This window comes from Bolinopsis microptera, chromosome 13 (assembly GCF_026151205.1).
Source record: "Bolinopsis microptera isolate Bmic1 chromosome 13, MBARI_Bmic_1.0, whole genome shotgun sequence".
NCBI classification, from domain to species: Eukaryota; Metazoa; Ctenophora; class Tentaculata; order Lobata; family Bolinopsidae; genus Bolinopsis; species Bolinopsis microptera.
Genome location: NC_087084.1, coordinates 9,630,895 through 9,644,757, shown reverse-complemented (window position 1 = coordinate 9,644,757; position 13,863 = coordinate 9,630,895). Strand labels below are relative to the sequence as shown.

The 13,863-nt window shown below is 35.2% G+C and overlaps 1 protein-coding gene across 1 annotated transcript in view; it reads right to left on the bottom strand.

Moving 5' to 3' along the window:
- Positions 1-13,863, bottom strand: part of LOC134825006 (interstitial collagenase-like) — a 68,189-nt gene that overhangs the window by 939 nt on the left and 53,387 nt on the right. Inside the window, exons 2-17 of the mRNA XM_063837054.1 lie at positions 8,037-8,127; positions 7,511-7,662; positions 7,081-7,184; positions 6,793-6,902; positions 6,429-6,514; positions 5,352-5,447; positions 3,315-3,437; positions 2,974-3,036; positions 2,550-2,697; positions 2,254-2,437; positions 1,774-1,865; positions 1,460-1,544; positions 1,266-1,358; positions 773-839; positions 257-364; positions 21-116 (exon numbers count right to left, since the gene is read on the bottom strand). Of these exons, the coding sequence (XP_063693124.1) occupies positions 21-116; positions 257-364; positions 773-839; positions 1,266-1,358; positions 1,460-1,544; positions 1,774-1,865; positions 2,254-2,437; positions 2,550-2,697; positions 2,974-3,036; positions 3,315-3,437; positions 5,352-5,447; positions 6,429-6,514; positions 6,793-6,902; positions 7,081-7,184; positions 7,511-7,662; positions 8,037-8,124 (1,695 nt within the window). The 5' untranslated portion in view covers positions 8,125-8,127. The remainder of the gene's footprint in view (positions 1-20; positions 117-256; positions 365-772; positions 840-1,265; positions 1,359-1,459; positions 1,545-1,773; positions 1,866-2,253; positions 2,438-2,549; positions 2,698-2,973; positions 3,037-3,314; positions 3,438-5,351; positions 5,448-6,428; positions 6,515-6,792; positions 6,903-7,080; positions 7,185-7,510; positions 7,663-8,036; positions 8,128-13,863) is intronic.

The window sequence follows — 13,863 nt, the reverse complement described above, 5'->3', positions numbered from 1 at the left end:
AGATCCTAGAAATAACTTACTTCTGTGCACATTGGTAGTTTCAGATCGGGTTTTATTGAACGCATAATGTAGTTGGAGGATTCCTTGGCGTTTTTGCTCCTTGCTACTGAGTAATACTGAAAAGAAACAGCTGTGACACTCAACTTGCTCAACTTATACAACAATTTGCAGTAACATACCCATCACATATTTATCACATATTTATCACAAATTTATCACATATTTATCACATATTAATCCCATATAATCTACTTACGGCTCCACGGAAGGCCCAAGCCCAGCTCCTGTAGAAAGCAAGGGACACAGAGTCTAGATCATCGTACTTATCAAAGTAGTTGGAACCTGCTGCTCCTACACTCCATACCTGTAAAAAGAAAAGGTCATTTAAACAATATATATGTACAAAAATCAAGCAATGGTCATTGTTAAGCTATTATAAGGTTAGATAATTTATAAACAATATATTTTAGTAAATTGAATAAATTAAAATAGTTAAGATTAGGTAAAAACGTGTTAACCCCTTGAAAATTAAATGGTCCATTGAGGATGATTTTTAAAACTCCTACAAATTAATTGTTGGTAGCTGTGATGGGTGCCTCGTGTAAAATGCATGAATATCTTCCTCCTCGCTTACACTTGTGTGAGCTTGGAGAAGAATCATAAGCGGGCGTTGCCAGGCAACAAGCTATCCCGTGAATAGAAGTTTAGTAATTTTTAGTAGTTTTATAACTCCTAGTATCGATTAAGAATGTATTACTATTTACTGACATACCTTGCCAGACTTGGAGTACTTGTAGAGTCTGTCCCCAACTATAAAACCTAGCGCGTCTTTGCTGATCCTGAGAGTGTGGTTATTTTAGTTGAACGTATAGTTGAACTTATAGTTGAACTTATAGTTGAACTTATAGTTGAACTTATAGTTGAACTTATAATTGAAGTTATAGTTGAACTTATAGTTGAAGTTATAGTTGAAGTTATAGTTGAACTTATAGTTGAACTTATAGTTGAACTTATAATTGAACTTAAAGTTGAACTTATAGTTGAACTTATAGTTGAACTTATAGTTGAACTTATATTTGAACTCATAGTTGAACTTATAATTAAACTTATGGTTGAACTTATAGTTGAACTTATAGTTTAACTTATAGCTGAACTTTGGTTGAACTTATAAGACTAAAAGTGTACTAAAATGACTATAATATTGTTTAAAATAAAGAAATAAGGATTTATTTGTTCGTGTGAGCCGCAGTAAAAATGGGACTCACTTGAAAGCAGCTTCAATCTTGTCGGGAGTGTTGTCCGGCCAAAGATCAGCCAGGACACCGTCCTCGGTAACTCGTCGGGACACGATATCATATCTGAAATTTTATTTCAAAATAAAATAAATTTTACATCAATGTATTGCAGTTACTTTTATCATTATTTATCGGTTGTGCTGTGGATAACGTTTAACACTTACATAACATATTTGTCTCCCTTGAAGGCGTAGAATTTGTTTCCATCCTCAAGCGTCTCGACAGCAGCATCAAGATGCCTGGGTACACCTAGTGGGAGGAAGACAGTTTAACTAAAGTCTAACTAAATTCTTACTTAAGTCTAACTTAAGTCTAATTAAAGAAATAGTTTGATTAAAGCACTCGCATACCTCAACCAAAAAAAGCATGCAAGTCTTCTTCGAATTTAAAAATGACAAAGTAAATAAAATTGGATCATGATTTGATTATAATCTAATGTGTTCATTAATGATTATCTATTTAACTCGCAGGATCTTACCTACAAAACCGTCCCTTCCAATAAGTTTGGGTTCAGCAGTAGTGTCCATGATAGGTAGGAAATTTCCTCCGTCCGGGTTCTTAGGCTTGAGCCTGCAAATTAGAAATTAGGAGAAATTAGGAGAAATTATGAGGGTTGCAAATTTAAAAAATCTTAAATACCGATGCGATTTTACTCAGATATTATTTATTGAAGAGTTGATTCATTCTTGATTACTCATATGCTAGTAAAATTGTATGCACGTAAAGGAAATAAGAACGTGGTAAATGAATGTGGTAAATGAATGTGGTAAAGAAATGTGGTAAGCAAATGTAGTAAAGGAATAAGGTAAAGGAATGTGGTAAAGGAATAAGGTAAAATAATGTGGTAAAGGAACGTGGTAAAGGAATGTAGTAAAGGAACGTGGTAAAGGAATGTGGTAAAGGAATGTGGTAAAGGAATGTGGAAAAGAAATGTGGTAAAGGAATATAGCTATAATACCTGTAGTACCAGGCCCCAGCAAAGATGTACACGTATTCAGGACTATAGTCCCAGTGGAAGGCAGCGTTAATCTTCTCAATACAGGCAGGAGGATCAACTGGCTCTGGAGTGGCGGGTTCAGTAGCAGGTTCAGGATCAGGATCACTAGATCCTCCTATGGGTGATACAGTTCCTTGACCAGGTCCTGAAATTATTTGTATTCAGTTGTTAGAGATAAGTGACTAGAAAGTCGTGGTGAAAATATTGTTAGCAACTTAGCAACAATTATAGCAAAAACTATAGCCACAGACACTCACCCATGGCCGCTACAACACCATCGATATCATCCTGATGGAGTTGGAGGTTATCCGAGTACCCCGTGTAGAGAGCGTACATAATAGCGTTTCCTAGCGAGCTATCAGCGTGCTTCAGACCCAGGATGTGACCCATCTCGTGAGTTGCTACCTGAAATTTGAGGTTCAAGGCTTAGTATGAAAATGTTTCTTCTGTAACTCTTCGATTTGGGTTATGATTTTTCTGTGGGTTATGATTTTTCTGTGTCTAGTCTACAAGATAAATTGAAGTAACCTTGATCGCCGGCAGCCAATACACGAGAAAGAAACGAGGGCCTCCAGAAAATAGAGTATATAAATCTATACTCTAATTTCTATTATATTTGAATTAAAGTTGAATTGATTTAAAAAGCACTATAAAACTATTTTATAAAATGTAATAACTAACGTAATGCAGGTTTGTTCCGGTGACAGTGAAAGCTGTGTAGTCCTCTGATTCATCAAAATGAAGCTGAAAACACGTGGTTAAAAAACACGTGGTTAAAAAACACGTAATTAATAAAACGTGATAAAAAATACGTGGTTAATAAAACAAATTTTATTCATACTCACAAATTTCTAATTTGTTCCAAACAGATGAACAATTACTTTTTAAAGGCATCCAACATACTTTTATTCTCTGTTGGTAAACACAATTATGCCTTCTCATACTTCTGTGTATTTAGTTAAGCTATTTATTAAGCTTAACTAAAATTCCCATTGCTAGAAGTATACTGAAAATTCACTAACCATTCCCTTGACGGGATAGAAAGCGTGAGCCAAGGTGCCTCCGGGTCCGTAGAAAGGATAACCGTCACCATGGTCTCCGTACTCCCAGGAGATCTTAATGTGTGCATCAGCTGCTACGGCTACCTGTATTTACAGCCATCATTGTAGTTTATTTGTACGTTATAAATATAAAGAACTTTTTTACATCGTGAAAAAGTCAAATGCAGTTATCGCAGTGCTGGCAAGCATGACCGTTGCAATTATACTCACTATACTATTTACCCCCTATATACTATTATACCCCCTTTACTGTTTTTCAGGCATTATAAAGACTCACCGAAAGTAGTTCAGCAGGCATATTTTAAGTTCAAAAATTCTAATTCAATGTCAAAGATGACAGGAATCTGGAATATCAATAAGAAATATTTAAATAGTTATGTGGAGGTTTTTAAGAAATTTGCGTTAAATACGTGCCAGCACTGTTATAGTTATACGAAATTCAGTAAAAAACCCAAAATCGCCATATTCAGGTTCCTTAAAAACCATGCTAAAATTGAGTTATAGAGATCTGAAATTTTGCAGGACGTCTAGATGTTGACCAAATCGACTGTAAAAAAGTTTCAAGTTTCAGGAGTATCGGGAAGTGGGATTTCTGGAACCCCTGTTTTACAGCAGATTGCCGTGAAGTACCTACCTAGGTGTATAATGTATAGATAGACGCTTTGGCAGTCCGTTATAGTCAATTATAGGTTATATTCAAGTGACTGTAGATTTTAAAACTTAAAAAATACAGTCATTTCAGACCACTGGTCTTGAAGATGATCGTTTAAACATTAGTTTATGTTCTATCAAAAAATAATTTAACGTCATCATCACCACTTGATCAGTCAGTTAACCATTTTAATAACTTGATTTTTGACAAAGTATGAACTTTTTAAATCGATTTTTTTCCATTAAGGAGTAATTTTATTCAAAATTTGAGGACTTACTGAAGTTAGATAATTGTTTAAGCATTCTGAAAATCTACCGGAAAGTTTGCCTAGCTTACTCCTTCATAAAGATATTTGCTATTGAAGTTAGTACTTTTTTGAAGAATAATTTTATAAAAATACAAAAGTTGTGATTTAGTATTCTCTGGTGTTGGGACATCCCTTGGGTTGCGGAGCTCAGTTTTGCTTTCTAGAGGTCTAAATTGTGTTATTGGTTAGTTTTAAAATTTAAAATCAAAACGTTGCACACGTGGAGACACGCCCAAATTGATAGAAAATTGCTAAAATCACGGAAAATTGATATTTTCGCGATTTTTATCAACTTTGGTGTCCCGTTGTGATGCAAGTTCTTTTTGAAATATTTTGAAACTTTGCATGCGCCATGCGTATCAAACTATATATAAAATACCGATATGTAAAAATTAGCGGTGATTCAATATTGGATCCGCATGCAGTGTCCGCTCAAAGTTTGCACGTGCGAAAGGTGAGAATTCATTCGTGTTTTCGATTAGAATCTGCTCTCCCACGACAGTTAAATGGCATTATATAGGAATTTAATGCCAACTTGAATGAGGATAAAGTGGCATATTCAGTCAGTGATCGACAGATATGCTTACCTAAACACAAGGAAATGTTTTCAAAGGTAAAATTTCTAAATCGTTGAAATTACCTCCTTATTATAAATGAAGTTATCAGTTTAACATTTCGACTTTGTAGACCCTCACTTTGTAGACCCTGACATTAAATGTTAATAAAAAAGAGATGATATTTGACCAAAACCCATGATTGGGTAGAGTGTACCGCTGCCAGTGTCTCTCTTTCTCAATCAAAAATAAATGATCTTTATTTAAATGACCGTCCGTAGATGCAAAATGATATCGAGAATGAAATCGGTTGCTCGCTTTTCCCATATAATATCATTTACTTTTGATTAGAAAAAAGAGACACTGGAAGCGGTCCACTCTACCCAATTATGGGTTTTGGTCAAATATAGTATTCCTTTCATCCATAAAACATAATTTGTTACCATTTTTTTTTCATCAAGCTTACACAATAAATTTTGACTAACCTCTTCGAATGAAACGCCAGCTTGTGCAGCCCAAAGACCGAGCGACCTCTCAAATTCGCTTCGAACTATTGGCAAAGCTAAATCAGCAGTGTATTTCTGAAAATAAATTATTAATACAAATATAAAGAGCCTTACTCGGAACTTGTTGTAGAGTGATATTCAGAAGTATTGCGATATTTTAACTTGGACCTGGAAATATGGGTCATTCGTTTACATACACATGTACAATGTAACCAAAGTACATTGCTGAACTATACACGACATGTATTAAAAAGAGAAATACATGATACATTACACCGCGGTGATAACTGCCCCAATGACACATCTGATGGACAGGAAAGCGACACAGGGAATAATTCATCACAAACCTCTTCAAATTCATCTGAAACCAAGTCAAGAAGAGTTCAGATCAAGAGCAGTGGAGCTCTTTTCAACGGATCACGGAATGGCTCTCTGAGCTCAGGTAAAGATGACGATGAAGATGACGATGATAAGAATAACAGCAAAGTACCACGGCTGCTTCACCAGTGTGAAGCTACAACAGACACTGATCCCGCAGAAGCAGAAAAAACTAAAAGTGTCTCAAATACTTCTACCCCTGAGAAGACGACAGCAAATGACCCCGTAGAGAAGGCGACAGTTCCTGACTCCAATAAAGCAGATTAAACTAAGACCGCCTCAAATACTTCTACCCCTGAGAAGACGACAGCAAATTTTGGGCTCTAAAATCATTATTCCTTGGCCAATTTTTTATTTTTTCATGCCATTCGGAGGCCATTAAAGCATTTGAGCCAGTCAAAAAAGTTTCAGTTGTATATCTTTTACGGTTTTTGTGGAAAGTCGCGTTAAAGTTGATGCCGTGGTGTCAGTAAAATGGCACGGATAAATAAATATATATACATATATATCGTCTCGCTTTATATATAGTAAGATACTATGACGTATTAAGACAAATTTCGCTATTCACATTAAGCATATTAAATGACAAGATCAAGCAAAAACGAGAAAATTTAACATTATCAACATAATTATGAATTATCTCTACGAAAATTGATCCGATAAATTTAAAAAACTTACAGTAGGATCGAACCAATATTTCAGGGTTTTGGAGGGCCATCTTTTTCGGGACAAGGTGTATCGTTTGGCCCTGTTCACAGGGTTCTCTGAAATGAAGATGTTAACTTTGCATGATAAAATGAACATTGGATAGTGCATTCATGAATCATATTTTATATGTACTTATCTCATGTGCACACTGCACATCTTGCATGCTGCTTTTATTTGATTTTGTTGATTACTGATTTTAACAGAAGTAAGCGCGGACATCCCTACAAATTCTTTGAAAAGTGTTTTTATGATGATTCTCATTATCATTAAAATACTGTTCCATAATATATTATCAGCTATTCAATTTCGGAAAACTTGTCACAAATCAATTTACCGTATTCAACGTCCTTGGCTCCACATCGTTTCTGTTTCATCAAGTTCAAAGTCTGTGTGTCGACGATTCCAGTTGCTTTAATGCCGTAAAACTTTTGCAGTTTCTTGATCCTTTTAATGATGTAATGATTCGGTTGAAAAAGTTTCAAAGTTTGTGAAATAAACACAAATTTATGTTAGGTTGAGAACATTTATATATATATTACAAGTTGTTATAATCTTCACTACTGCCGAAACCTAAAAATTACAGGGCCAGTTAAATTAACAATCGAATTTATCAAACACTCACGCTTTTTTCAATTCTTTTTCTCCTATTATAGTATCAGCGGCCATAAGTTCCTCCTCTGTTTTTTCAGTCGCAACTTCTAAAAATCCGAACTGTAGCACGTATCCCTAAAAAACACCGGTATTACTATAAGTGATACAGATAAGTTAAAATAATTCTAACCTTTACAGTTATGATATATAAATATATTTTCAGGTGTCATCGCCAGATTAAGATTAAGAATGTCTGAAAATGTTTCATTTTTTAAACATTTCCGCCATCGTTGCCAAACCAGACGACGCGAAATCACACTACGTAGCTAAAGACTTATTGTAGATGTTATACTATTACTTATAATCTACCAAGACGCGCGCCGAGTTGGACTCGTCGACAGTATTTGGTCTTGAAATGAAACAAATATTTTACGAGTATCATTGATCATCATGGAACGTACCACGGCACTGTTGGACAGTCTGCTACTCTTCTTGATGTCTCTTCCTCGAATTCCAATTTTATCGGGAGTTTTGCCCTGGACAGCCTGGTCAGCATCCATATCAACAAGATTTACCCCCCATTTACCTAGAGCATTGGCAAAATCTTCTTCATCTGAAAACACGTGTTGAGTTTATCAGTTTTTTATTCCTGAGTAAACGTAGATCACACGTTCACATTATGATTAAAGCTCCACGTTCTCCTTTTTACTTACTAATAGTTTCCAGGCCATAAAATTCTCAGCAAAGGAAATTGATTTCAGTGAAAATGCAATTTTACATCGCACTATTCAGTCAATTTATATTATATTTGCATAAAAACATAAAAAACTAACAATATAAAATTATAATTATAATTTGGAAGACGTCACCGTTTCGACGCGCCGTGCGTATTATTAATATTACGAGCTAAAAAGGATTGGCATCGCGATCGTCATTTGGTCAATCAAGAAACTATAAATATCATAATTATATATAAACAAAGTTTACCTGCATAATCTACATCGTCGACCATGCCACCGAGGATCTCAGCAGTGGTCAGTCCAACCAGTAGTGCTAACAGTATGCACTGTCTCATACTGCTCGAGGAGGGTATCAGTTAGTTGTTTGTATAAACGTGATCAATTTGCAAAACCCTTATCACTACCCCTAGCTATCAGTTAGTTGTTGCATTGGTATATTATATATAAATAATATATAATAATATATGTATATAATAAATGTAACTAAGTTGCAAAACCCTTGTCATCTCCCGTACCAGGTATAACTGTAAGTCTGTGTCCCAGTTTGGGGACGTATCTTTTAAATATAGATCAGTGATCTCCATCAAAATTATGGAGGGCCACGTAACGATATGGCTATTTTAGAGCATTTTTCAAACGTAATCAGAAAGTGTAAAGCAAATAATAAATTACGATTTTAAGTTAAAATTAGCGTATCAGTCGATAATGGATATATTTATAAAAACAGTAAATAAAACATGGAGCAATCGACATGCACCCTGCATCGGTAAGAAACACCACAACGCCTAATACACAGAACGATAATCATAATCTCACAAATAAACTACGGTTCCTAAATCGGGGAAAAGATAATAAACATAAGAGAAGGTGCAGGCTGATTAGGGAAGTTTATTAACTGGTAATTAAATTATTCTCCGTACTGTATTCCACCAAAACTTCCACCAAAGTTGCACCTTCAAAACTTTGGGACGAAATATTAGTTTAGTAATTTCAACGGCTGGTGTTTAAGCCTAATTTAGAAGGGCTAATGTGTATGGCAAATTGAAATCATGCCACGTTTCTGAGGGAGCCCAGATACCATTATCTTCTTTTCATAATTTAATTTGCCGAAGGGAAATTCGTACTTGCAGAGTGCAGGCTCAAATGAAGTAGAAATGGGGTGCTCGCTAAGGTGAAGTTGGGATGACACAGTATTTGTGACCCTGGGAATTCCGTAGTAGGCTGATAGAGAGTGCAGACAAGACGTGATTTATGGGATTATTATATTATATTGATAAACTGGGTCACGTACATCGCAAACATTTTCGGGTGCAGAGGAGAAATTTGAAGTACCCTCAAAATTGAAACAAGCTAAACCACAGGACAGACGTTATTTTAGGTAGTGCTAGTAGTACGTGTCTTTTTATAATTATAAGTTATCAACTGTTTGTGATTATAATTAATAAATTGGACGTATGGTTTGAGTTGATTAGATCTGGACAACAGTCTCCTGTTTCCTTAATCGGGTTTCCAGTTTATAATCTAGACGTTAAGAAGTCTGTGAAGTTTTATTGGGCCAATTTTCGTTACTTCCGCCCACTTAACACATGTATGACGTTGAAAGATTGAAGGAATGGTTTACTAGCCTTTACTGGCTACTGGTCAACTGAACCCAATTTACTGTCTCTCTCTGTTTTGGAATATATGACCTTTGGCCAGTGGCCATAAGAAAAAAAACCATGGTCGGACAATCGATCGTGCTTCCAAATATGCGACATTTGTAGCCATTAAGTTTAACCATTTGCTTTTTAGAAATATCATTAAAGAACATAGATGATTTCAATTTCTCAAAGAAACAGTTTTTTGTTAATCGGTTATCGGCTTTGATTCCATCAGCGATGATGGGAATGGTGCTATATAATATTTCATACTTCATGATTGATACTATCAAAGATAAAGTCAAAGATAAAATTTAATTGTACGTGAAACCAAAGCAGCTCTTAGTCTTATTGCTTTATTGGAACATATCAGATATGCTCCCACTAAATCGCTAGCCCAAATTTTTTTAAATTCTTGTGAAAAGGCCCTGAGGGTATGAAACTGAAAATAATCTTTATCTAGATCGCGTCGGTGTATTTTTTGACGCTGATTCCGAATCATCATCGGATTAGGGTTAGGCCTAGGGTTATGGATAGCTTCAGAATTATGGTTAGGGTTGGGATTAGGGTTTTTGTAAAACCGTATTGTTCGGCTGCAAAACCTTAAAAACCAAGTCACGTGATAATTTGGACGAGCGAATTAGTAAGAGCCTATAAAAAACTGCAAATGGGCTATAATAGAATATCGGACTACTTTGTATACTAAATTTGACCAAAACCCATAATCATGGGTAGAGTGGACCGCTGCCAGTGTCTCTCTTTCCCAAACAAAAGGAAATGATATTAATTTGATTGACCGTTCTCAAATGCAAAATGATACCGAGAATGAAATCGGTCGCTCGCTTTTCCCATTCATTCACGGCTTACAATTAATCACATGCTGTAAAAATTCCTTTGGGTTGCGTTCGGGTCGATATACCTAGTATTTCGGGATAAGGGTGGTACTGGTAGTTAGTGAATTAGCTGAAGTTTATTGAATCTTTATTGCTGAGTACAGCTGCCTTCGGGTAGTTCTTCTTAATCTATTACAATTGTAAATTAATGGGAAAAGCGAGCGACCGATTTCATTCTCGGTATCATTTTGCATTTGAGAACGGTCAATCAAATTAATATCATTTCCTTTTGTTTGGGAAAGAGAGACACTGGCAGCGGTCCACTCTACCCATGATTATGGGTTTTGGTCAAATATCATCTCTTTTTGATTATAATGTCAGGGTACTTTATAAAGTCGAAATATAAACTGATGTCTTCATTATTAAGGAGGAGTTTCAACGATTTCGAAATTTTTCCTTTAAAAACATTTCCTTGTGTTTAAGTAAGCATATTGGTCTATCACTGACTGAACATAAAACATTATAATCATTCAAGTTGCCATTAAATTCATATATAATGACATTGAACTGTCGTGGTAAAGCAGAATTTGTTCGAAATCACGAATGAGCAAAATTCTCACCGTTCGCACGTGCAAACCTTGAGCGGACGTTGCGTGCGCATCCAATACTGAATCGCCGTAAATTTTTGCATAGTGGTATTTTATATATAGTTTGATAAGCGTGCAAAGTTTCAAAAGATTTCAAATAGAACTTGGATCACAACGGGACTCCAAAGTTGATAAAAATCGTGAAAACACCAATTTTCAGTGATTTTAGCAATTTTTAATCAATTTGGGCGTGTCCTCACGTGTGCAACTTTTCGATTTTCAACTTTAAAACTAGCCTAATGCACAATTTATACCTATAGGAAGCAGAACTGAGCTCCACAACCCAAGGGATAGCCCAACACCAGAGAATACTAAATCGCAAAATTGACGTTTTTATAAAATAATTTTTCAAAAAAGCACTAACTTCAAAGGCAAATATCTTTATGAAGGAGTAAGATAAGAAAACTTTCCGGTAGATTTTCAGAATGCTTGAACAATTATCTAAGATAAAAATTTACTCAGATGTTGAAAAAAATTTCTTTTAAATGGTGTAAAATCAATTTTAAAAGTTATTACTTTGTCGAAAATCAAGTTTTAAAAACGGTTAACTTGATGACGTCATCAAGGGGTGTTTGTGACGTCAAATAATTTTTGTATACAATGTAAACTAAAGTGTAAACAATTATTTTCAAGACCTGTGGTCGGAAATGGCTGTATCTTTTATACTTTTGAATCTATGGACACTTAAATTTAGAATACAATTGACTACATTTGACTGTCAAAGCGTCTATCCCTGAATATGTATATATCACGACAATCTGTCGTAAAACAGGGGTTCTAGAAAACCCACTTCCCAATGCTACTGAAACTTGAAACTTTTTTTGGAGTCGATTTGGTCAACGTCTAGACGCCCTGCAAAGTTTCACATCTCTAACTCAATTTTAACATGGTTTTTAAGGCACCTGAATATGGCGATTTTGGGTTTTTTACCGAATTTCGTATAACATGCTGGCGCGTATTTTGCGCAAAAATTCTTAAAAAACCTCCACATAACTATTTCTTATTCCTGTCATTTTTGACATTGAATTAGAATGTTTTGAACTTAAATATACCTGCTGAACTACTTTCGATGAGTCTTAATGCCTGAAAAACAATAAAGGGGTATAATAGTAAAGGGGGTATAATAGTAAAGGGGGTAAATAGTAAAGGGGGCAAATAGTATTGTGAATATAAGAGGCACGGTCATGCTTGCCAGCATTGTGAAACATTGATTCTCGAACCATCTAGTTTCGAGCAGCGAACTTTATTTGAAGCATTACCTGCATGTCGACTGTCGAGATTCAAAACGCTAATCCATACTTTTAAAACAGCTCATTTACTTCGCGGTATTACTTTGTCCCCTTAATTTACTGATTAAGGTTTGCATAAAAAGTTTTTGCAGCGCAGTGTATTTTTGTCCAATATCTTGAGCCGATTTGGTCTGAATTGGGATTCCGCTCTGGTTCTTAAATGTTTGATAAGCTCAATCGGCGACACCGCAACATGCCACCTCAATATTGTGTATTATTCTAAAAATATATATTAGTATTTCTCTCAATTTTGCGGGAGCACCATATTTTGCAGAAGGTCACCAGATTTTTCAAAATGCAAACGTGAACACATATTTACTGATCATGAGTCTGATTTTTAAAAAGGGCCGGGTTTACTTAAATTATCAGTTATCGAACTCAAACTGCATTTAAAGAATAAAATAAAGCTGAGGAATAAAATTCAAGCAAGACGCACGAACAATCGAACAGTGTGCATTTCGGGAAATTTAGAATGGCTAAGAAAATAAAATGGGAAGTTATTCATATATTGGCTAAACATTAGGTCAGACGTGATTTATTAAGTTATTCATTATGAGTAAATCAGTAATTCTTATTGTTCATATTGTATTACTGCCAGCGATTTAAGTTTCCGTGGTTGGGTCCAGATTAAATTGTATCAGATTAGAACATGATGTAACTGTACGTGAGTTTACCAAAAAGGTCCAGTTTTACTTATCGGTTATCGGGGAACAATTTATTAAAGGGATAGATAAAGGAACTTGAGGAATAAAATGCAATCAAAACCATAGTTGTTAAGTTCGTCGAAGAAATGCGAAAAGTTCGTCCAGTTCGGCACCTTTTAAAAATTCGTGAAAATTCGTGAAAATTCGTTGCGTAAATTTTCTTGGCATATGTTTTGATTTTATAATGAATGGCTTAGGTGCGATCACTATTACACTTGTAAACAAATGATACAGTTAGATAGTTATACATACTTGTATTGAAAAAAAAACTAGATCAACAACAGATCATGACTGATGACTAGTACTTCAATATAAACAGAGCTGGTTCACAGATTACAATTAATAAGCATCAATTATAGCAACAGCTCGCAACTTATCATTGTTATCTAAATAATCTATAGCATATGTGATAAAGTTCGGTTAAAGTTCGTCTATTTCGTTAAAAAATTCGTCCAGTTCGGCACCTTTTTAAAGTTCGTCCAGGACGTCCGTAACAACTATGATCAAAACAATCGAACAATCGAACAGTCTGCATTTCGGAGAATTGAGAATGGCTAAGAAAATAAAATATGCAGTTATTTGTATATTAACAAAACATTAGGTCAGACGTGATATATTATGTTATTCACTATGAGCAACTCAGTAATTCTTATTGTTCATATTTGATTACTGCCAGTGATTTAAGTTTCCGTTGTGCTGGCCCCAGATTACTTTTTATCAGATTAGAACATGATGTAACTGCACATTGTACCTGTCATTTGCAGGACCGTAGATTAGATTTGAGAACGTTGGCAGAGTGACCGAGTGACCGTGGCTGAAGGTGACGTGCTCAGCTCAGAAGAGTAACGCTGTTCCAAATTAAGTTATTTATTAAGTTGTTCAGCGTTGCGAATACTTGATGATAATACCTGCAATCATACTTATGACTTAAACTATTACGATACCAGCACCTTAATCTCAAAGG